General features: G+C 37.4%; 1 protein-coding gene across 5 annotated transcripts in view; it reads left to right on the top strand.

Moving 5' to 3' along the window:
* GPBP1 (GC-rich promoter binding protein 1) overlaps positions 1-25,804 on the top strand; it is a 72,101-nt gene that overhangs the window by 12,469 nt on the left and 33,828 nt on the right. For 4 of the 5 annotated variants that reach the window (XM_026498934.4, XM_057307056.1, XM_057307058.1 and 1 more), the window contains one exon: positions 17,936-18,055. In XM_026498934.4, the coding sequence (XP_026354719.1) occupies positions 17,993-18,055 (63 nt within the window). In that variant the 5' untranslated portion in view covers positions 17,936-17,992. Of the gene's footprint in view, positions 1-9,217; positions 9,229-17,935; positions 18,056-25,804 lie in introns of those variants that run through there. The other variant, XM_057307057.1, reaches the window with a different exon arrangement.

Genomic DNA, 25,804 nt, shown 5'->3' on the forward strand with positions numbered 1-25,804 from the left:
AGACTTATTTCCTGCCCTAATAAAACTGGTTCTTTCCCTGCTTCACAAGGTTATCATTAGACTCAAGTGAAATAATGAGTGCTGAATGCTTTGAATTTGTAAAATGATACAGAATTTATTTAGCAGTATTGTCATGGCTGCATCACATAGATAGTAGTGGTTGAGGCCCATTATGATCAACCAGGAGGGAGAAGACTAGATCGGGAGCATAGGTAAATGTAAATTGAAAGGACAGAACTAAATAGAAACCAGGTATATTTATTTATTATTTTTAAAAATATTTTGTTTGAGAGAGTGAGAGAGAGAGAGAATGAAGGGGGGTGGGAAGGTCAGAGGGAGAAGCAGACTCCCCTGCTAAGCAGGGAGCCTGGCATGGGGCTCAGTCCCAGGACCCTGGCTGGGATCATGACCTGAGGCAAAGGCAGATGCTTAACCAGCTGAGCCACCCAGGCACCCCAAACCAGGTATATTTAGGTTGCATTTTATAAAATGTTCAAAATTGATGAAAACACAATGCATTACATTCTTTTGAGGTAATATTTGTGTAACCTGGGAAATGGTACCATAGTTTATGGTATGCAAATGATCTCAAATTTCAATCTGCAGTCCAGATCTCTTCCCCGTATTCTACTCTTATAATTTAACGGCCTTCTTAGCCTTTCCACTTAGTTGACAAATACATCCCAAACTGCACTCTTTTGAGTCTTTCTTAGCTCCATAATTTCTCCATTCTTTTCTGGTTCAGTAAATGGGTACAGAGTCCATCTGTTCAAGCTAAAAAACTTGGAAATCACCTTTGATTTCTACTTTTCCTCCCATCTAGTCATTTAGCAAATCTATTTGAAATAAGTCCTTTTTTAGTCCACGGCCATTGGACTTGTTCGGGCCACCATCTTCTCTAACCTGAACTATTGCTGTAGTCTTAAAACTTTGTTCCTCTGCCCTTCTTGCACCTCTGTAGTTTATTATTCACAGAGCAGAGTGTTCCCATCGGACCTAAGAATAACATGTAGACTCTAGCCTGTAAGAATTGTTTTTTCCCTCCATTTCTCTGCAACCTTCCTTAATGTCTTCCTAGATCATTTGCCTTTTAAGGCCCTCTTTCTCTTCCTAGCCATTTTCCTTCCTGTCTTAGGGCCTTTATGCTTGCTCATTCTTGTTTTCCCTTTGTTAGCTCAGTTTTAGTTTCTTTGTTAGATTCTAGGTGACTCTCTAAACATTCTGTGCAAAGTAGACAACCCCCCCCCTTCCTGTAGCCTTTGGTTTCTCTTATTTCTTTATCCTATTTATTTCTTTCAAAACATAGTCTAATTATCTGGCTTCACTCATATTTATCACATACTCTTTTGAGGGCAGGGGACCTTGTTTATTTGTTATATTCTTAGTACACTTAACTTGCAGAGTAAAAGAATTAACATCTTAGATGATTTGGGTTAACTTATTTTTTCCCTAGACTTCAGTATGTGCAGTTGGTATTTTTATTATAGAACAGTTTAACTGTTTGGGGACTAGGAGAAATTTGTTAGATTATTTGTAGCCTAGTTGATTTGTTGTCAGATTATATAGAAGCTGTTTTATCTGCCTAGACTTAAATAATTTGTTATATGAGCTTCTTGCCGGCTTGCTAGATTAAGGGCTGGCTTTGGATTTGCTGTTAGTGCCCTTAAGGGACTGACTGATAAGGACTTATTCATTATGACCTTGCCTTTAAAAATGTTCCCTAGGGGTGCCTGACTGGCTCAGTCGGTAGGGACTGTTGACTGTTGATCTTAGAGTTGTGAGATCGAGCCCCATGTTGGATGTGGAGATTACTTAAAATCTTAAAAAAAAAAATAAAAATGCTTCCTAGTTTGAACTACTGAGTTGGAGAGATTAAAACCTAGTGAAATTGCCCTCTCAGGTTTAGAAAGATAAAACACACTTTAGGTTTCAAGGAGTAACTTTGAAATAAATGAGCGAACAGAATTTTTGGCTCACTATCAGAAACGAGAAAGGCCATGAGAATTCATTTATATTAATTAATTTTTTTTTTGAAGAGGAGACATAATCTTTACTCCTCAGAGATACGAAAGGAGATTTGTGCCCACAGAGTTTAAATTATTTTTGATGTTACAAATTTTCTCAGTGTGATCTTGATTTGGTTCTTTTTAAGAAGAGGATGTTATAGGTTTCTTACAAGGGGCCTTAGTTAGTAAAGCTCTACAAGGATGCTAAACTTGAGGCTGTTACAGTGATGAAATAATTGTTTCATGGAATACTGGCTAGGTTGAAAACTACTTGACAAGTGCATTCACCTGATAGTCAAGATGTCTTAAGGACTTTCCATATGTAACTTAGCTGCCTTTGTTTTTCCCTCTAAGTCAGCTAGTAGTTTTCAGATTTTTCCCATGAATTACTCTTTGGTCTCTTCCATAAAAATGAGTCCTTATAGGGACATTGTGTAAATGGGAAAATGTGAGTGAAAATGTTTTCAACTTAGTCCTTTACATTAGGACCTTCAAGGACAGCCTGATGAGAGGATAGAGTCTGTTGGGGACAAAGTTGGCTTAGGTTAGTAGAAAGTTAATGACTGCAGTGGTAGCTCAAACTGCCCCTCGTCTATGTGTTTGGGAGATTAATATCTGTAATTTGTATAAGGTTTGTTATAGCTATAGGTCAAGGCAGTGCCTGACATGTGAAACCAAAATGTAGAATTTAGAGAATTACCTAAACAGCTGTTATTAAGGCTAAAATTTTGTATAAGGTAACATCTCTACCTAACGTATTCTCGGTTATTTACAGTATGTATGTATGTGTTTAGTGGTTAAGAATTTGACCTACCACTGATGAGTACTCTTACATTGGGAACTTTAAAATGTGTTTGGTGGGCACGTGGGTGGCTCAGTCACTAAGGGTCGGCCTTTAGCTCAGGTCCTGATCCCAGGGTCCTGGGATCCAGCCCCACATCAGGCTCCCTGCTCAGCGGGAATCCTGCTTCTCCCTCTCCCACCCTGTCACTTGTGTCCCCCTCCATGTCAAATAAATAAATAAAATCTTTTAAACAAATAAAATGTGTTTCACATATATATATAAACCTGTGGGGTTTTTTTTTTAATATTTTAAAAAATTTGTTAGCTTGCATGTACAAACGGGGAGGGGGAAAGGGAGAGGAAGAAACAGAACCACCCCCCCCCCCCCCCACTGAGCTGGGAGCCTGATGCACAGCTCAGTCCCAGAACCCTGAGATCATGACCTGAGCTGAAGGCAAACACTTAACCAACTGAACTACCCAGGTGCCTCTGTATAAAAAAACCTGTTGTTTTGTTTTGTTTTTTGAAGAAAAGATTATGTCAGTCCCAGAGGGAAATGCTGAGCACTAAATGAGATAATACTTGTAAAGCCCTAATTAAATTGCCTAGTTAATTGTGTGTGTGTTTGTATATGCATGTTTATGTGTTCAGTATATATTTTAGGCTATTGTCTTCATAATCAAAAAGTTAAGGTACTGGGGCGCCTGGGTGGCACAGCAGTTAAGCGTCTGCCTTCAGCTCAGGGCGTGATCCCGGCGTTATGGGATCGAGCCCCACATCAGGCTCCTCCACTATGAGCCTGCTTCTTCCTCTCCCACTCTCCCTGCTTGTGTTCCCTCTCTCGCTGGCTGTCTCTATTTCTGTCGAATAAATAAATAAAATCTTTAAAAAAAAAAAAGTTAAGGTACTTGAATTTCCAAATCTTTCATTTCATATCAAGGATCCTGTCTGTTGGAACTGTTTGTGAAATGACTAGTTCATAGTGTTAGGCTCATTTTCTAAATTCATTTGTTGAAGCTCGTTTGCTGCTCTTGGGATGCTGTCTTTTAGGCTTACTTGACTTCGGAAAAAGGTAGGTAATGTTAAAGTTAGAGGATTCAAGAAATGGTAAAGTTGAGTCAGAGTAAAGAGAATTTAAAATTACTTTGAATACATATACCCGGTGGAAATTACGAAAAGTACAAAGGTTTTTAGAAAATAGTCACCCCCTCATGCCTATTTTCCAGCTGTAATTCTTGTCTGAAGAAACCACTCTTAGTTTTTGTATTTTTCTGGAGAGAACTTATGTTTATATAAGCACATTGTATTCTTTATAATGTAAGTAGTAACATGAGGTCCACCTTGCTCTACAGCTTTTTTACTTAAGGAAGTATCTTGGAGGGTTATTCCATTTTAATATATGTAAAGCTACCCTATTATTTTTATATTGATGGCTTAATGTCAACTTAACCAGATCTCTTTTGCTGTGCATTGTTTCTTTTCTTTCTTTCTTTCTTTTCTTTCTTTCTTTCTTTCTTTTTTTTTTACTGCTAGGAACAATGCTAGGATGAAAACATTTCATATTATAAGACCCTTTCCTGTCAGCTCTTTATATTTTTTCTTCATCTTTTAACTTCTTTTTTCCCTTGATTTGTGGGAACATTTGACATATGAAGGGAAGTCAACCCTTTGTATGTGCTATTTGTGACAAGTATTTCCCCCATGTTGTTTTCTTTGACCTTGGTTGTGAATTTTGTCATGTAGAATGCTTTTTGTGTTTATATTTATAATTGAATATATAAATATATTTTTATCATTTCTGTTTTGTGTGTTGTACTTAGAAAGGCCTTCCTTCCACCTTCTGAGATTATAAAAATTTTTCCCACATTTTCTCACAATTAACTTTTGTCAGTCATTTTCTATCGCTTTCAGTCCTCAAATTCAGGATTTCTACTGTTCTTTGTAGATAAGTCTGATGTGGAGTTTCAGCACAATGTAACCAATTATGGAATTAATTTGATACTATCATAACTTAGTCTGCTGCATTTCACATGTTGGTAGTTTGAGGATAATCCTTACCATTAATTGCCCCTTTTGTTTTTTTTACCTGTAATTGCCACTTCTGGTACCAGGAAAAATGAGCTAATCTCGCTGCCTTCTTTACTTTCTTCCTCCCTTTGTTCCTTCCTAATAGTATGCATTCTTGCGGAGGAGAATATTGGTCAAAGTCCTGGTTTAGAGTAGCTGCTCCATAAATGTTTGTTGATGAATTAAGTCATTCAGCAAACAAATGTATCAGAAATGTTTCTTTATGGGAAGGAGAATTTTCATAAGTTTATAAAGTAAAATGAAACTTGAAGATAAGTTACTTTGGTTATTTTCTGAAATATATTTGGGGGATGGGGGAGGATGGTGATGGGGTTTGGGGGTGGGAGCAAGGGCAGAGCAGGAGAATGAGTTAACTTTTAGTACTTTCTGTGGGAGCACTCTAGCGGTACTGATTGTGAACGAAGAAGCATGGCTTTTGAGGCAGATCTAGAGTTCTTACTGTCCAGGTCTTCCCCTTACTGGCTGTGTAGCTTAGGGGTGAATTATCTCTTGTGAATCTGCCCCTTTTTCAGAGAACAAGTTGAAGCTGATTCCATTTTATGTTTTGTTGTTCTTTTTAAGTTACCTCATTTGAATCCTTGTAACTTTGGTATTTTTCTCATGGTAAATACTTCAGATAAATAATTTGCTTATACCTCAACTTTTCTGATTGTGGGTTTAAGGGTGCATTTTTTATTTTTATTTTTTGCAGTTATTTGTTAACTGTTCGAATGTTCTCGGGGGACTGCCATCTTGAGCCTTTTAAGTATCTTCACTGTTTAGCACTTAGCTTTGACCACACTGGCTATTGAGTAAATGAGTTTATTTGAATTCAGTTTTATTCCAATTGAGCCCAATTTGTTTGCAGTATAATTCTTAATTAAAATGTACGGTTGCCAACCCTTATAAGAAAAAGGGTCTCATAAGCTGAATTAGAAAAAATTTCAGGGTTGACTTAACTTCAGTTTTATGAGGAAAGAGAAGCGCAGTGTGTAAAAATTTGTTTATAGAGTAGGGTTTATATTTTTTGGTAGTGAATTTTATATGAAATTTAAGTCTGTTAATTTTAAGTTTCACAGCTCTTGAGTTACCTTGTGTGCTTTACCTTTAGTAGTCTAGAAACTTGAGAATTAGAAGCATCCTGTTTGCAGTAATTCTTTTTTTCTCCTTAAAGTTCTTTTTGAGGGTGAACATAGGAATTTTTAGATGTAACAATTTAACAATCACAGTTCTCTAAGATTTTTTTTTTCTGGTAAGCAAAGCATGGACAGGTTTTGAACAGTTTTAAGAGGTAAACTGAGGGGGTACCTGGGTGACTCAGTCGGTTAAACATCCCACTCTTGGTTTTGGCTCAGGTCATGATCTTAGGGTCCTGGCATCGACACCCTGTCAGGCTCCATGCTCAGCGGGGAGTCCCCTTGTGATTCTCTCTCTCTGCCCCTTCCCCTTTGCGGTTGCACTTGCACACATGGTTTCTCTCTCAAATAAATAATTTTTTTTTTTAAAGGGTAACCTGAGGAGGAAAATGGTCTAAGAAAATTCCAGGTTAAAGGAAACATTAAGATGAAAACTTCTTAAAGGATGGAAATTTGTAATATTCCAGATTTCTTGTGAAATTTATTAATGTTCTGTTACATCTGAATGTCTAATCTAATTTTATTTTAACTATATTGATAACAGAAGATACTGAACATTGTTTCATGGTCCAAACTGTAAAAAATAAGCAATAGAATATTTTCCTTCAGAGTCCATGTTCCTTAGGCAAGGATTTTTTTCTTGATGTTTATTGCAGTATTTACAATCCTTTCCTGATGATCATCACTTTAAATGCTGGTTTAAAAATAGAATTGTAGGGGGCGCCTGGGTGGCGCAGTCGTTAAGCGTCTGCCTTCGGCTCAGGGCGTGATCCCGGTGATCTGGGATCGAGCCCCACATCAGGCTCCTCCACTATGAGCCTGCTTCTTCCTCTCCCACTCCCCCTGCTTGTGTTCCCTCTCTCGCTGTCTCTCTCTGTCGAATAAATAAATAAAATCTTAAAAAAAAAAATAGAATTGTAGGTCTTGCTTAAGACCTGTGGAGTCAGAATCTACAGGGAAGGGGCCTCTTTTACTTTTTATTAGCAAGGTCTGTAAATCACTTAGTAGTTACTATGTGTCCACTAAATATTTAATAGAGTTTCATTATGGTATTACAGCAATGAAAACAAAATTCAATGGAACAAAATGTCATAGTATAGTTTTTAAAAGTTAAAATGCAACTCACAAAAGATATAGGATGAGCATGTGTCACAGACTGATCATTTTTTAAAAATGATTTTCCTTTTATAATCTGATGTTTGAAGATTATGGGCCAGTTATTGTGATATAACATCTCTCTAGTTGGCATTTCTTGTGTTCTGACAGGCTGTGCTTCTTTGGGTTATGCATCTTTGGCTAGAATATTACAGAAGTAAAACAGTGCTCTCTGCTCATTGCATTCTGTCATTTGGCACACGATTTCAGTTTGTTCTATAACTCATGATGTTCACTTTGATCTGTTCATTAAGGATTTCCCAGGCTATTTGCCTGGTTATTTCACCACAGAATTGTAATAAGTGGTTTGTTTTTGTTTTGGGGGGTAAGAGGTACTTAGAAATTGTATGAATGATTTTCTCTTCCTTTAATTTTTCAGTGTATGCATTTATATCTGTATTGATGGTGTTTTATTCAAGGGGTTAGAATACAGCAGCACTCTTATTTATTTTTATTGGAATGAAAGTCACATTACATGAAGTTATTAATCATTTTAAAACATACAATTCAGTGTCATTTAGTATATTCACACTGGTGTAAAACCAACTTTATTAAATTCCAGAACATTTTTGTCACCCAAAAAGGAAAATCTATCCATTTAGCAGTTACTCCCCGTTCCTCCCTCCCCTCGATCCTTGGCAACCACCAGTCTGCTTTTCATCTCTGTGGATTTACTCAGGGTTATTTCGTATAACTGGAATTGTGCAATATGTGATCTTTGGTCGGGCTTCTTTCACTTAGCATGTTTTTGAGGTTAACCCTTTACCATGTGTCAGTACTTCATTCCTTTATAGTGAATATATATGTACACACCCACACACCACATTTTGTTTATTCATTGATGTATTGATGGATATTTGGGATGCTTCCTTTTCTTGGCTATTGTGAATAGATCTGGTATTGAACATTGGTGTACAAATACTTGAATACCCATTTTCACTTCTTTTGGGTATATGTATATATATATTTATAGAATTGCTGGGTCATATGGTATATATTTAACTTTTTAAGGAGTTTCTGAACTTTTCCCAGTGTTTGTACCAATTTACCTTCCCACTAACAATGTACAAGGGTACCAGTTTCTCCCATATTTTCATCAATACTTGCTATATGCTGTTTTTTTCTTTGTTCTTTTTTAGTGGTGGGTGGAGAGATGTCTTTCAAATCCTTTGCCCATTTTAAAGTTGGGATATTTGTCTTTGTCGTTGAGTTGTAAGAGTTCTTTATATATTCTTGATAGACCCTAATCAGATAAGATTTGCAAATACTTTATCCCATTCTTTTCATTCGTTCATTCATTCATTCATCTGTCTTTTCACTTTCTAGATAATACCCATTGCCACAGAAATTTCACATTTTTTGAAGGCCATTTTTTTCTCTTGTTTGTCTTTTTGGTGTTATACATAAAAACCTACTGCCAAATCCAAGATCATGAAGCTTTACCTCCATGTTTTCTTTTTATAGCTTTGTAGTTCTAGTTTTTATGGTTAGGTCTTTGATCCATTTTGAGTTTATTTTTGTATATGGTGTGAATAGAGTCCATTATCCATATGTCTCGGTACCATTTGTTGAAAACACTATTCTTTCCCCCATTAAATGGTCTTAGTGCTTTGGTAAAAAATTAACTGGCCATACATGTATGACCTTTTCTGGATTCTCAGTTCCATCCCATTGGTTTATGTATCTATCCTTATGCCATTGCGATTTTTATTTTTGTAGCTTTGTAATAAGTTTAGAAACACAGAAATGTGGGGCGCCTGGGTGGCACAGCGGTTGAGCGTCTGCCTTCGGCTCAGGGCGTGATCCTGGCGTTATGGGATCGAGCCCCACATCAGGCTCCTCCGCTATGAGCCTGCTTCTTCCTCTCCCACTCCCCCTGCTTGTGTTCCCTCTCTTGCTGGCTGTCTCTATCTCTGTCAAATAAATAAATAAAATCTTAAAAAAAAAAAAAAAGAAACACAGAAATGTGAGTCTTCTAACTGTATTCTCCTTCTCAGTACTGTTTTGGATGTTTGAGATCCCTTGCAGTTGCAAATGAATTTGAGAATGGCTTCTCTGTGCAAAAAAGAATGTTGGAATTTTAATAGGTAGTATGTTTATGTTATATACTTTCACTATGTGTATGTTGGTATGCTTAATGGTTTCCCACAGGTCTTTCTGTAGCTGGGGTGCAGAGGTGCAAGAGCATCTATCTCTGGGGGTCGCAAAGACTAAGCTCACCCACTCCCTGCTGACAGAATCAAAAGGCAGAGATATAAGTAGTGGTGAAACAAGAAAGGAATTTATTTCAGTGAGTCCAACACCAGGAAGACAGTGGACTAGCATCTCAAAAACTGTCTCCAAAATGCTGAAAATACTTCCAGGTTTTTATAAGGAAAATGTGAGGAAAGATGAGTGGGTATGTGCAGGTAGGCAGTGAAGGTCAAATCGATCACTGGGAGTCATTCACTGATGGAGGTGTCTTGCTGGCTTAGGATAGTTCTTAGTGCATGAGAGGGTAGTTTCTGTTCCCTTCTGGGTATGCTTTGGCCTCCCGGTCTTTTGACTGAGCCAAGAGACAAGCTGGAAAGAAGAATCCAACTAGAAAGTTTGAGGTCAAAATTGAGGTTTGACTTCTGTAGTTTTCTTTTTTTTTCCTTCTTGCTTCAGACTGATAATTTTAATTGACCTATCTTCCATTTAATCTGATTCTTCCTTCTGTTTTATTTCAGTTATTGTACTTTTTGGCCCAAGAATTTCTTTGGTTCCTTTCTATAATTCTTTTTTTTTTTTTTTTTAAAGATTTTATTTATTTATTTGACAGAGATAGAGACAGCCAGCGAGAGAGGGAACCCAAGCAGGGGGAGTGGGAGAGGAAGAAGCAGGCTCATAGAGGAAGAGCCTGATGTGGGGCTCGATCCCACAACGCCGGGATCACGCCCTGAGCCGAAGGCAGACGCTTAACCGCTGTGCCACCCAGGCGCCCCCCTTTCTATAATTCTTAACCTCTTTACTGATAGTCTATTTATTGAGACATTGCTCTCCGTTTCCTTTATTAGCTCTTTGTATTTAGGACGATTGATGTCTGTGTTTCATCAGAGACTGTTTTGTAATTTTCATTTTCCCCCCTGTTAGTGTACCATACTTTCATATTTCTTTGAGTGCTTTGTAATTTTTTGTAGAAAATTGAGTATTTTTAATATTGTAATTTGGAGACTGTGGGAACCGAATGTTTCCCTCCCTGTCCTCAGGGTTGCTTACTGTGGATTTGTAGTTGGGTGTTTGTTTAGTGACTTTTTGAAACTATTTTTGTAAAGTCTGTGTTCTTTATCTTGGCTAGTCTCTGAAGTCACTGTCCCTTAGCTTGTGGTCACTTAGTGTTTCTTGTTTTTGGTTTTTCAGATAATATTTTGGTAAAATTTAAAAAATTAATGCAAAAAGCCATGATGAACAAAATATAAAAGTTTATCATCAAGATCAGTATGTTATCTTGTCTAAAGATGACAAATCTTTTCACATGTGGGTCAAACAAGGAATCAACTCTTAGTGCTCACAGCACAGCACAGGTTGCGGCCTTTTATAAGACTTGACTTAAAGGTTCATGAATGTTGTTACAGAAAGTAATTTCAGTACAATAGCAGTTTTATTTCTCTTGTCCATGGGTACTGCTGCTCTGAGAGCTCTTCAAATAAGAGCCACTTTCACCTTCACCATGTTCAGCTAGTGTTTTGTTGCCCGTTAGGTCTGTGTTAGGGCATTTCTTCAATGATTAACGACAGCATAATTTATAACTATCTTAGTCTTCATTTCCTGTTTTCTTTGACTCTTAAGATCAGGCCAAGGTGGAAGTAGAGGGTCTTCTCAGGTTTTGTTTTTGTTTTGTTTGTTTTTTTGAGCATATGTCTTGCCCTGGAGATATGTGTGGTTTTTAAGCCTGCTCTTATAAGGGAGTTCTTTGCAATGTCATAATTTCCCAAATGGTGTCTTAGCCTTTCTTTCCATGCTTTGGGTGTGCTGTTGTTCACTCAGTTATAAACCTTTGTCCCATGGAGGAGGAGGTTCTTGCACCTTAGACTGTTTTGGAGGAATGCCCTTAGCATAGCAGCTTTTCCTTCCATGTTAGGTAAAACAAAGGCAAGTACCTCTTGTCAATCCTTAGGTAGCCCCCAGACAGGTTTATACAGACCAAACATAATCCTGTGAGACTAAGTTCTACAGGGCTCACTCCAGAATCAGAGACCTGGGTCCCACACTGGCTTTTTGGGACCTCCACTGTGCCTGGGAGAGATGGGGGTCAAGGGCAAGGAAAACGCTACAAAGCTTTCCTACCATTTTAAAGTTTCTGTTTTCTGGATTTAGTGTGCTTGATTGCGGTAGGCCTTTGACTATTAACAGAGCTCTGACAAAGCTGATTCTGACAGATTTTGCTTGATTTTTGCTGTTACTGTGAAGGGGTAGGCTCTTGGAGTTCCCTCTTTCACCATTTTGTGTTCATGGCCTAAACATGTGTTTTCTTCATTTTTAATTCTCAAATTGTCCCTGATTTGGCCAGTGGGAACTGATTCAAGCTGGTTTCTGTGCCCTTTTGATATTTCATAATCATTATTTGGATATTTCCTGCTTTTTGCTAAGATAAAATATTCTAGGCTTATTTTGTCATCTTTCCCCAGCCCTGGGAATCAGCTATTTCTCAAAGCCCTGGTTTTGTTTAGTGGAAATCTGTTTTTAGAAGCCAAGATCCTAGGGGCACCTTGTTAAGTGGTTAAGCGGCTGCCTTTGGCTTGGGTCATAATCCCAGGGTCCTGGGATCGAGCCCCTCATAGGGCTTCCTGCTCAGCGGGAGCTTGCTTCTCTCTCTCCCTCTGCCTGACGCTCCACCTTCTTGTGTGTGCGCATGCACACGCGCTGTCAAATAAATAAAATCTTTTTTTAAAAAGCCAAGATTCTGTGTTAAGTATGCTCATTTACTGGAGTCACTATGCTCAGACCCTCTCAGTGCAGAGTTGGGAGAGGTATATATACATAAATATTACCTTTGTGTGGTATATGTGAATGTAAGTATTTTATTAGTATATGATTGTGAATTAATCATTAATCATACTGATAGAGTATAACACCACAAAATTCACTCTAGTTTTCACCCTTTCTGTTACTAGTTACTGTATTCTTTGACAGTGTGAAACTTAACTTTAATTATTCTAAATACTTATTTGATTATTTCCCCTGTATATAATCAATCTTCTGTTGTAGCCACTGCCACCATCCACGTGTGGACACCCACCTCCCCCTGCTTAGCATCTTGACTCTTCTCACTGATCCTCCCTCCACCCATGGATACCTTCCTCACTCTTGGGCTCAGTGCCCCATTTCTGGCTGTCCCCCTGCACGGATACCCTTCCTCACCCTGCTTTGACACTGATATCCTGTGCTGGGCCGCTCCCAGGTGTTGATACCCTTTTGTCCCTACTCTGACTCTTAACAGTCTGGAACCCTCTTGTGTTTCCTCATATAAATGGCTTTAGTCCTGAATCAGGAAGAGAAACCCACTTTTTAAATGAAATCTGTTAATACATTAAGCTTATATGAAAGCAGTATTTCACAGGCTTATTTTCAAGAGAGCTAAGGTTGAATTTGAATAGTCCGTCTTCTGGTTCTTATTAATGAAGGATTGTGAACAGTTTGGCTAAATGAAAAACAACCTTTTTAAAGGATTGTATGTAGATAGTAGTTGTCTTTTTAGAACTTCAATAGTTTTCAAGTTAAAAGGTAAGTAGTAGTTACCTAAATTTTAGTGAAGAGAAGAAACAGTCTGATGTTAACTTGCCAAAGTCGTCCAGCCTCGTAACTGGTTGAGTTGATTTGAATCCAGGACCATTGGACTCTGAAGCCTGTTCTTTCATAAAAATCTGCCTTAATTAGTTAAAATGCCTTACCTGTTGGTTGATGTTGCATGTTTTTGACAGGCTTTGTGATTTTTAAAGTTTTTGGTATCTGAAATGTAAACCATTATAAAGCTGGTGTTCGATGTACATTCTGATGAAATCAGTTTGACTTTTTCATTGAAAACATTTGCCACAAACTTGGTGGGTTCAGAAGTAAAAACATTATAGGAAATAGGAAGTATCTTACTGTTTGTGTACTTTTTGCCAAAGTGCATTTTTCAGTCTAAAGAATTCTGTTTTGGATTTTTAGTTAATCAGTGATTTTTAAGTCAGGCGCATGCACTTAAAAACATACAGTATTTCAATAAGGGTTTTTTCAGAACCAGTTTTCCCCTTAGGGATTTTCTTATAGTTGATGTTTTAGACTTCAGGCATTTATTCATCAACAGGTTGTAAAATAGGTTGAGATTAAAAATTAGGATTTTCATGCCGTCAGCATTTACGAATCTTTTTTGTTTATGCCTGTATTATATGGGATCATCAGACCTTATAATGGAATCTGGTGGAAGATTACTAATAACCTGGGATTACTGTTTATAAGACTGCTAATTTGCACCCCCGCAGTCTCCTGTAAGTACTAGTTGATACAAACATTTTTGATTAGTATATTTCTAACATTCTTGTTTGTATTAGTCTGTTAAAAAACATTTCATCAGAGGAAATTTAAAGATGAAATTGATTTCATTCAATGTTTCATGAATGGGGCAGCATCCTATCTGTCAAGTAGAAAGGAGCTCCAAGGAGCTGTACAAAATGGAGGCTTTTACAGGCAGAGGGGGCCAGGGACAAGGAAAAAGTGGATTACTTCATCTTTCATTAGAAAATGGTGGGAGGGGGTCTACAGGTGATTGATTACCTCACTACTGCTGACCAGGAAATTCCAGAATGACCAGTTAAGATTTTGTTTCTGGCAGGGGTTTGTTTTTTTTTTTTCTTTTAACATTTTATTTATTTATTTGAGAGAGACAGAGCATGGGGGTGAGGGGAGAGGGAGAGGGAGAAGCTGCAAACTCCCTGGTGAGCAGGGAGCCTGACAACGCAGAGCTGGATCCCAGAACTCTGGGATCATGACCTGAGCTGAAGGCAGATGCTTAACCATCTGAGCCACCCAGGTGCTCCTTTTTCTGAGAGGGTCTTAAAGTGTAATCAGGTTAGGTATTAAGTCTTGGTTTGTTTATGTGGGGCTTAGGAGAGTTCACTCAATTTTGGGCCTTTTATTTTATTTTTTTTTAACATTTGCTAGGGAAGCCATAACAAAATACTGCAAACTGAGTGGGTTAAATAAATTGATTTTGTCATAGTTTTGGAAGCTCATATTCCAAGATCAAGATGTCAGCATGGTTCGTTTCCTCTGAGACCTTTCTCCTTGGCTTGCAGATGGCCGCCCTCTTGCTGCCTCTTCACATGGTCTCTTTGCTGTGCAGCCTTGGTGTCTCAATGTGTCCCAATTTCCTCCTCTTTTTTTTTTTTTAAGATTTTATTTATTTATTTGACAGAGACAGCCAGAGAGGGAACACCACAAGCAAGGGGAGTGTGAGAGGGAGAAGCAGGCTTCCCGCTGAGCACAGAGCCCAGTGCGAGCACAGAGCCCAATGCGGGGGCTCGATCCCAGGACACTGGGATCATGACCTGAGCCAAAGGCAGACGCTTAATGGCTGAGCCACCCAGGCGCCCCCCCCCCCATTTCCTCTTCTTAACAAGGACACAGGATTGGAATGGGGCCCACCCTAACAACCTCATTTAAGTCAATCATCTCTAAAGCCTTTATCTCCAAATACGGTTGTATTTAGAGGTGGGAGAGGTGCAACTTAGAGCTATGAATTTGTGTGTGGGGGGCACAGTTCCACTCCTAATATTACCAGGGAAAGAAAGATAGAATGAATTTGGATGGCACTAAGTGTAGTTAAAAGAAAATGATAGGGTGGCGCTTTTGAAAGTTTAATTTGGCTTTATAGAGGTAAGGGGTTAAAATTTCTTTCTTCTATCCTTCTAGGTTCCCTGGCTTGGGGCCCTGTAAATTAGACTGACAAATGAAAGATTAACAAGAGAAAACATATAGAAGTTTATTAGAGTGTGCTTCTACCTCAGAGTAACTCAGGGGTGGTTAGAATTTGCCAAATTCTAAGGACACTTAGAATTTTCCATTTAAGGACACTTAATGGAAAAACAGATGACTTTTTGGAAAGATAGGTAAATGGGCCCTTAGGAGAATTGATGGGAGAAACAATAATTTGTAGCAGTGTCTGGGTGTGGTGCTGTGTGTGGTGCTGTGTGTGTGTGTGTGTGTGTGTGTGTGTAGGGAAGAGTTGCTCCAGGGGAGGGGGACTGATAAGTTCTTTTTGGAGGCTCTGCTTTTAGATAGGTAAGGAATTGTAGGAATTAAAATATTTTCAGCTCAAAACTATTCTTATGTTAAAGTAGCATATTTTGGGGTGCCCTGTCATGATTCCTTCACACACTTGTGTAAATGTCTTAGTATTAGGTAATAGTTAAAGCTATTCATATTTTATCTTTTGAAAACTAAATTTAAATGAGAATTCTAAAGACATTGTAGAAAATGAATAGGTAATATTAGTGGTTTGCCTCCTAGGGATTGTTTTTAGTATATAGGTTATTACTTGACTATTGTTTAAAATGATAAGGTTTATTTATTTTAGATTCTTTGCAATTTCTTGTGATTTTTTTTTTTTCTTGGTACAGACTATAAAAGCGGTTTTTCATTCCCACTTAGTTATTGAAACTGTAATTTTAAGAGTTTCCAACAAAAACTTGTTGGGAAAGTAACATCCTATTACATACATCACAAAGCAGCTTAGTATGTAGCTTCATGTCAAAATAGATAATGAAAATCCTTTATTCATCCAGAAACACTTTAGTTTTCATTTTAATTTCTGAAGACTTCAAAATGTAGAATAAGATGGTAGAAGAATTAGAACTTAGAGTGCCTGAATTTTTATGTAGTTTATTTTGATTAGGTACACTCGTATACTTGTTTCATAAGTGTATTACTGGAATTGGTGGTGTCAGGTTACTCAGATTGGATCAAGGTTTTTCCACCTTCCACTCATGGCACATATGAACTTATACCATTTAAACGTTTTCATTACCATGGTGAGTTAATCATTTGTATCCATTTCCTGTATCTGGCCAGTCTTAACTTTTCATTGAATAGATCTCTACAGTTTGGGATAGTAAAAAATAGAATATTTCTATGATATTTGAGAATTTTTCTTAAAAAGTATTTTAGCAAGTTGATACGACCATAAAGGATTTTTCATAGAAACAGTATTTGAAAGAATTTGGAAAAGGGAAGATTAACAGTGGTATTGATTATTTTGTTTTTTAAAATTTCACTTTTGGGGTTATGCAGTTGTAAATATAAAACATTTGCTATTAGTAAACTCAGGCATTGTGATGCACAGAAAATTAGATTCCTTCATTGGCTGATAGCCTTTAAGCTTTGTATTGAAATGAGTACAGTTGCCCAGTTGGCTTCTGCCTTATTTAAAAAAAAAAACAAAACTATGAATTTGCTGTTTAGATTGGGCTGGCAACCTGAAACTTTATTGATGCCGTTGATAGAGGCTCCCAAAAAGTTAAATTTAGAGTGAAGAAAAGCATTAGTGCCTAAAATATTTGATACCCATTGTGATGATTGTAATTAAAAAACAACAAGCCTTTTCATTATGGAAATTTTCAAACATACATATAACTAGAGAAAAGAGTATTTGCATACCTCCTTGTACTATCATTTCTAAATGCATATGCAGCCTTTTTCCAGTTATCCCCATTTAGCATTATCTGTTTTTTATTTATTTATTTATTTTTAAAGATTTTATTTATTTATTTGACAGAGACAGAGACAGCCAGCGAGAGAGGGAACACAAGCAGGGGGAGTGGGAGAGGAAGAAGCAGGCTCATAGCAGAGGAGCCTGATGTGGGGCTCGATCCCATAACGCCAGGATCACGCCCTGAGCCGAAGGCAGACGCTTAACCGCTGCGCCACCCAGGCGCCCCACCATTATCTGTTTTTTAAAACAGATTCCAGATATGTCAGTGTAACTGTAAAGACTTCAGTCTTTTATTTACCACCATCACACTACCATTGTCACATCTAAAATGAGTAATAATTTCTTAATGTCATTTAATGTTCCGTTCATGTTTAAATTTTTGATTGTTTCATAATTTTCATTTTTTTAAGGTTGGTTGGTTTGAGTAAGGATCTGCGTAAGGCCCACATGTGTTTGATCTGCATATTGAAAACTGTTTATTTGTTGGGGGAAAAAAACCACGATTATTTTCACCTGTCGAGTATCCTGTGATCTGGATTTGCTGGATAATTTCCCTCAGATTTTCTTTAATTTGTTTGTCCGTGTTGAACTTTGTGAAAGTTAGTAGTTAGATCAGATTTCAGATTCCATCTGGGGTGGGGGCGAGAATACATTATAGATGGTGTAATGTGCATCCTAGTTTGTCACATCTAGAGACACTTGATGTCTATTTGTGATTAGACCATGGTGATTTAAAAAAATAACATTTATTGAGATACAGTTTATTTGTAGTGAAATAGGCAAATATTAAGTGTACAATTTGATTTTTGACAGATGTGTACATTTGTATAACTGCAATCAAGATAAAATTCCGTTACCTCAAGAATGACCTTCCCTTTGCAGTCATATCCCTACCCCACTGGACCCCGCCCATCCACTCCAGTGATCTAGTTTCTGTTATATTTTTGCCTATTTTAGAATTTCATTATAATTGGAATCTTAGAGTAGTAAAATCATTGTCGCTCAGAAGAGATAGAGCTTAAGAAAATTTTGGCAAGGAACTCCAGGTCTAATTTCCTTCCATTTTTATATGACAGGGACTTGCCATGAGGTGTTGAAGCCTTGTTTCACTGAGTTGGAGAGACTGGACCTAAATGGCGCAGCATGACTTTGCTCCAGCCTGGCTTAATTTTCCTACTCCACCATCATCAACAAAGGTACTTTCTTGCATTTCTTTCTTTGTGTCTGCTTCTCATTTGTTCTTGTACACAAATGTAGTTGAAACGTGAAGCCTTAATATTTTTGTGGAGAAAATTTTCTTGTATTACCATCTAAGTTATTTCATATGGAATCTGTTAGTTTTTATATTTAAAAAGTCAGTTTTTCATCACCATACTGTACACCATTTACTTCAGTTGTCTTTTGTACTAACCAGAGTTCCATACATTTTAATGCAAACCCGTTAGATACATTGCGTCTTACCTTTATCTGTACTATTCTTTAGATAGTAACTTGATTTATTTCCTGTTCTATAGGTAATACATTAAAAGAAAAATCTGAGGTTTTTTTTAAATTTATTTTTATTTTTTTAAAAGATTTTATTTATTTATTTGACAGAAAGACAGCCAGCAAGAGAGGGAACACAAGCAGGGGGAGTGGGAGAGGAAGGAGCAGGGAGCCCGATGCGGGGCTCCATCCCAGGACCCTGGGATCACGCCCTGGGCCGAAGGCAGATGCCTAACGACCGAGCCACCTAGCCGCCCCAAAATCTGAGGTTTTTGAGGTCTCTGCTTGTACCCAGACGATTTCTTTTTCAGACAAATAACACTTTGAATGGCACATCACTAAAATTTCAGGAGTGATGAAAGCTTTGCAACATTGCTACATATCAGGCCTCAGTAATCTAAGAAATGTTCATTTTAGTCAAAAATCAAAACAGTAGTTTGTATTAGACTTGCTGGCATTGCAGTTGTCTTCCACTTAAAGACTTGCTGAAAGAGACCGACCTTGAAATTGTTTAGAATCAATCTAACTGGCTTAATAGCTGTCTTTGACTTTTTTCCCATAGTGCAAAGGAATCGGGAGAGTCTTGATCATCTGTTTGCCTGTTCATCATGCTCTGCCATGCTAAGGCGTTCATCTAGGACCTTTGGGGGTACAGGCAGTTCTTACAAAACTGGTTTATTAAAAGCAGCTCTTATGGGAACAACTTTTATAATTTGGAAAGTCGGTCCCCAGTAAGGACTTGTCAGATCATAATAAATTGGCCCAAATTTTGGCCCATAATTTTCTACAGATGGATTCTCTGAAAGGTTAATTGACTTGCCTGTTTTTCATAGAATTACTGTGAGCCTAGACTAGAATCTAGGATGCATTTCGTATTCTATACTCTTTACATAGGACTTGTTTTGGAATGCTGTCAAATGATTAAATATCTCATTTCATAGCCTGTGCAGTGGGATTTGAACTTGTTAGAAAATGGAGACTTGTATTGGTTAAGCACTGAGATCACTTCTTAGAGATTCTCTGATTGCCCCTTTTCCTCTTAGGTGTAGGTCTCTGCAATTTACTTCCACCTCCCCCTTCCTTGTAACCCAGCAGCTCTAATCTAGCCCTCTAGCAGGTTTGTTTATTTTTTTTCAGGCCTACTTCTGAACCCGACTACATGAGTTTCCTGCTACCCACCTTTATTTCTTTTTTCTATTTTGTTTACTCTCTCTGAAATAGGTATAAGACTTGTTTTCATTTTCAAGCGAATTGATAAAAAATTAGCAGCACCTGGAAAGTTAGCTACAAAACATTAAAAAGATAGAGAATAATTTTTGTCTTCATTCAGATGTTAATCTGAGATTCATTAAGATTAACTGTTGCTTTATGTGGTTAAATCCTTACTGCTTTCCAGAACCTGACCCTTGATCTGGATAGAGGTCTTCATGAATGAAGATTTCGAGAATTAGGATTTTCCCCTCTTAATCTCAATTATTCAAATCTATTTTAAATTACCTACAGAAAATGGTATTTATATTTGAACTCTTAACTAGCAGTCCTTGAACTTATTTCTTTAGACCTTACCCAGTGTGGTTTTGACAAATACAGACCTTTTAGTAATGACTTCTTACACCTTCCATTTTACCCTTTCATGTCTACAAATCACTATTCATGGGTTCTCATTTATAATTAACCTCTTGTTTTCTGCCAGAGCCCTTTTAATCTTACCCTGAATAAATGGAACAGACGTTAATTTACTGTGGAGTTCTCTATTTCAGTGTAATGGAAGTCTTTATTTATTGTTTAAAGGGATGAGGATTTGAAATAAAAAGTAATATTCTTGGAAGTGCACTTTAGTAGTTTTCTGAGGTGTGTAGAATTTTAGCCCCATCATGTGGTGAAATTTTAAACTGCATGTGGTTGATTATATGCGGCATAGGGCATTGACATTTGAGCTGTTGATTGGGACCCAATAAAAAGCAAATTTTACATAATGTTTTTGTGTACACATAGGTTTAACTATAATAATAGTCATACATCTGTGGTACACTAATATTTTCTCTTTTGGTCTTCTATTTTCTTTAATACTATTAGAAAATGTAAATTGCCACTGATACTATCATTCTTTAATAGATCCTGAGTTGCATTTTGGGTAGTATTTTTATTATTGAAGCAATACTGAACTGAAATGGTTGTAGATACTGGAAAAGTTTAGATACTTCTTTGTATTAGATGTTCTCCTTCTGGCCATCTTACCTTAGGAAGGATGATAAATTGATCCCTGTAATCAGGTTGAGGTATCCTTTTATAGTATTGTTAGAAGAAGGAAGATTCCTGGGGCACCTGGCTGGCTTATTTGGAATAGCGTGTAACTCTTGGTCTCAGGTGGTGAACTCAAGCCCCACATTGGTGTGGAGCCTACTTAAGAGAAGGAGGGAGGAGGTGGTTGATTCCAAGGGTGTGATACTAAAAGAGCAAATACAGGGTACGATATAGAAAATATAGGAATTTTTATTCTTTTTAAGTACAAAATAATACAGACCTGTTATGATGACATTCCACTACAGTAAATTCATATTCGTTAATCTGTAGTTCTATGGCTAGAGTGTAGCATTAGTGCATTATGGATTCTTTCATGGCAACATCTAAACAATAGTGATTAATATTTTACCAAAACTTCTTTTAATGTTGCATTAACAGTGTTGGCTTGCATTGAAAATGTGTATTTAAAGTCCAGGCTAAGAGAAGATCAGAAAATTCAGTCAGACTGATAGTAGAGTTCATTGAAACTTCTTGTTTACTCGGTAGAGTTTTTGTTAACTAGTGACTCATACTGTGGGTATCCAAGAAAAAATTGCTAAATTATTTTTTAAAGGAATCTAGGAAAAGATTTTAAGTATGTAAAGGGATAAAGATGGTAAAGGGATGGAGAGGGTCTCTTTCTTATTCATGGTAATACCTTTTTTAAAAAATTTTTAGTCATTATTACATACCAGTGATTGTATAAAACGGTTCATGTGAATGCTAACAGAAGACATAAGAGGTAAATTCTGTTTTCTTTCTCCCATATACAAAGGAGGGAGCTAAGGTTAAGAGAGGTAAGTAATGTGCCCCAAAGTGCTGGAGCTAGGATAGGAATCCATGTGTGCCTGACTTTAATGTTTATCAACTTAATAAATTTATTTTCTAAACTTTTAGGTAGTAGACTAATTTTCAGAAGTGAATATTAGGGTGCTTTTATACATACACCAGGATGTATTTTTATCCTGGTTTGGATAAACGAAATTTTTTTTCTTTAGGGATGGCATCTCTGGTATCTGTCTCTTCTGCGTATGGATCTAACTTTTCAGTGTCTACGTAATCTTTTATTGAGTGGATCTACATGGATTATTTAATTAGTTTACCAGTTAATGGACTAAGCTGCAGGATTGTCTAGGCATCTCTTGAATATATTTGTAGGGTAAATTCTTAGTAGAATCAGCAAATCAAGGGGTTTGTACATTTTGGTAGGTAATGGCCTAATAGCTCTCAGAAAGGTTGTATTGGGGTGCCTGGGTGGTTTAGTCGGTAAGTGTCCCACTCTTGATTTCAGTTCAGGTCTTGATCTCAGGGTCCTGAGTTCAAGGTTTGTGTTGGGCTCCATGTTGGGCTTGGAGCCTACTTTAAAAAAAAGAAAGGTTATACTTACTTATAATCCCATCAGAATTTTATGAGGGGGCTAGTGTTCTCAGTTTCAGCAACACTGGGTGTTTTCACATTTTTTAATCTGTGCAATTAGATGAAAAATGGTAATTCATTACTTTGCATTTTTAAATTATGGTTGAGTATATTTTGGTGTTATGAATGATTACTTTTTTTTTTTTTTAAAGATTTTTATTTTATTTTTATTTATTCGACGGAGATAGAGACCACCAGTGAGAGAGGGAACACAAGCAGGGGGAGTGGGAGAGGAAGAAGCAGGCTCATAGTGGAGGAGCCTGATGTGGGGCTTGATCCCATAATGCCGGGATCACGCCCTGAGCAGAAGGCAGACGCTTAACTGCTGTGCCACCCAGGCACGCCTATGAATGGTTTCTTAACTGCTTGTTCATGTAATCTGTTTCTTAGTGATTTTGTAATAGCTCTTTTCACATTGGGGAATTTGGCATATATATTAGAAATATATTTGCTTTGGTAATTTGTAATTTGCTTATTTGTTTTGGTAAGGTTTTTTTTTTTGTAAGTTTAAAATTTTCTAGTGTAGTTAACATATAGTGTTATATTAGCTTCAGGTGTACAATGTGTAGTGATTTAGCAGTTCTGTACATGTTTTGATAATTCTTTAAAAAACCTTGTTGAAGGTTTTAATGAAACATACAAAGAAGGATAGATAATAAATACTTATTAAACATCAAGATAGTGATATCTTAACATTTTTCTATATTAGCTTTTATTTCTTTTGGAAGTAAAGCATTATGTGTACATTGAAATCCACTGTCTTAACTTCTTCACAGTTCTTTCTCTTCATTTTTCCCCAGAAGTATTCTCAGTGCATGTTCTTAAAACTACTTACTTGAATGTCAAATAGTATTGTTAGGTATGTTTAAACATTTTTATCAGTGATTTTCATATATATATATCTGCATCTTTTACATTGTATCTTTGAGATTTTCTCCCCCCCATGTTGATATTCACAAATGTCGTGTAACCGTCTTAAAACTCTATGTGGTATCCTATTTTTGTTTATCTATACTACATTTTATTTGTCCATTGAAGTTTAGATTGTTTACAACATAACTTTTGGCTACTCTAGAGAAACACTGCATTGAATATTCTTATGATATCTTCTTGTACACATCGATTAGAATTCTTTAGGCCACTGCTCCTCACACTTCGATGGATAAGAAAATAACCTGGGGATTTTGTTAAAATGCAGATTCACATTTCAGTAGTTCTTGGACAGGGCCCCGAGTTATAACAGTCTTCAAAGTGATGTTGATTCTTATTTATGGACTACAGTTTCAATAGAAGGCTCCAACATAGATCTAGAAAAAAAATAGTTGGGACTTGGTTAGATAGTGCCAAGTTCCTCTTCTGCATAGCGTACTGATTTATACTCCTATATGCTATTTAACTATTCTCTTTACTTTAAATTCTTGCCAAATATCACAGTTTTTTTGCCAATCTTCGTCGTAAAGTGCATTTTCACTTTTTTTGCACATGGAGTTATATTTCTGTGAAATGCCTCTTTGCATCCTTTGTTACTTCTTTTGCGTTCCTTTTCTTTTCACATTAGTTTAGGATAATATACATCTGTATATGTGTATATATGTATTGGTGTGTGTGTGCATATATGTCATTTTTAACATCTTTAAAGTTACAATGTTTTTCAGTCTTGCATATATATTTCATTGGGTGAATTCAAGTACTTTGTACTACTTGTTGGCTATTTTAAATATTTAATTAATTTATTTTTTATTAAGTAAACTCTGTCCAACATGGGGCTTAAGCTCCACCGATTGAGCCAACCCGGTGCCCCTAAATGTTATTTTTAAAAGCTTTATTATTGTTTGTGGCTGGCTCAGTTGGTAGAGCATGGGACTCTTAATCTTGGAATTGTGAGTTCAAGCCCATATTGGGCATAGAGTTTGCTTTAAAAAATAATGAAAAGCTTTATTATTAAGTCTTTGCTGCAGATATATTACATCTTGTGTCAGTGTTGTTTCTGGCAACTTTAGTTCTTACTCTGTATTATATTTTGGATTTTTAAATATGGGCAGTCATACATTCACTAATAGTTTCCTGTCTGCCTTTTTAGCCTTATTACTTGTATTTCTTGTGTTGTTGTGTATATGTCAATCTGTGAAGGGTCTGGATTTTATCCTACTAGCAAGCTAACATAGATGCTGGCAGGAGACATGAGACTCCTGGATCAAGGGCCAAGAACTTTATTTATTACTTAATAGCACGACAAGCAGAATGAGCATGATGTCAGCACTGGTTCTTTATGCCTCCTAAAACCTTTGATAGTTGGGGCGCCTGGGTGGCACAGCGGTTGAGCGTCTGCCTTCGGCTCAGGGCGTGGTCCTGGCGCTATGGGATCGAGCCCCACATCAGGCTCCTCCGCTATGAGCCTGCTTCTTCCTCTCCCACTCCCCCTGCTTGTGTTCCCTCTCTCGCTGGCTGTCTCTTTCTCTGTCAAATAAATAAATAAAATCTTAAAAAAAAACAAAAAACCTTTGATAGTTGACATGGGAGGGTCCAGGTGGATGCTACCTGTGGTGCTGATTGGGGATCTACCACATTTATAATAAGCCTGCTTTTTGTCCCAGAGAAGGATGTTACCTGTCATCCCTCAAATGTTGCTCACTGCAGCCATACCTTGAGAAATGGGCCATTACAAAGAGCAGTGAAGGCCTTCTTGGCATACAAGAAGAATGGAAGGAAATGCTCAGGGCCCCTGATGGGTTGCTGTCCCAACAATCAACCCATCAGCCCTACATATTCTTGGCCAAACTTGAATTTTCATGTGATTATACCACTCTGTCAGCCACTTTGATTATTCTGACCAAAGCTAAAACCAAATCCATTTAATTGTTTTATACAGCATTTAATTAAGGCTTCTGTTAACATGCCAAATAATAGGCTAAGGCCAGGATCTAGCTGGTTGTGAGCAAATCCTAGAGGGACAGACAGGTAGTGATTTTTTTTTTTTCCTTCAGCCAGCCAGTATGTGGTCTAAGGCTCCTCTGTTACCCATTGAAATCCACTTAAGAGGGTTTAAACTGACCTGATTTTTGGTGTCATTAACCTACAATTATAAGGACAATAAATGGGCCAAAAAACAACTCTGATCCTCCCTAGAAGTTAGCTTGTGGCTTATTTTCCCTCACAAAAAACATTCCACCTGAAGGGGCACAGATCACTTTAGTTAGGAATTTGTTGTTAAACATGATTTGGATTACTATTACATTAGTTTGGTTAGGAATCATGGACATTGTCACCATTATTGCAGAATCATTTGCCATATATGGCAGAACTTAAGACCATTCAGGTGTTGGGAGAATCATGAATTTTTATCGGAATGCAACCAGGTCGTGCTGGGGGTTTTTTGGGTTTTTTGTTTGTTTTTGCTTTTTAAAGATTTTCTTTATATGACAGAGTGTAAGCAGGGGGAGTGGCAGGGAAAGGGAGAAGCAGGCTCCCCACTGAGCAGGGAGCCCAGTGTGGGCTTGATCCCAGGACCCTGGGATCATGACTGAGCTGAAGGTAGACACTTAACCAACTGAGCCACCCAGGCGCCCCCAGGTTGTGCTGGTTTAAGTGTTTTTACACATTCACATTCAGGAGCTGCACTTGACATCAAGCACAGGAGAATAGTTGGGGACTCTTTATGGTCACATGAGTTTTTCTGATTTCAAAGTGTATGAGGATGGCACATCTAGCAGTGGCTCAGTGTTTTCTCCAGCTTCTGTATGATTCAGGCAGTGGTGCTGGTT

This window comes from Ursus arctos, unplaced genomic scaffold (assembly GCF_023065955.2).
Source record: "Ursus arctos isolate Adak ecotype North America unplaced genomic scaffold, UrsArc2.0 scaffold_5, whole genome shotgun sequence".
Lineage (NCBI taxonomy): Eukaryota > Metazoa > Chordata > Mammalia > Carnivora > Ursidae > Ursus > Ursus arctos.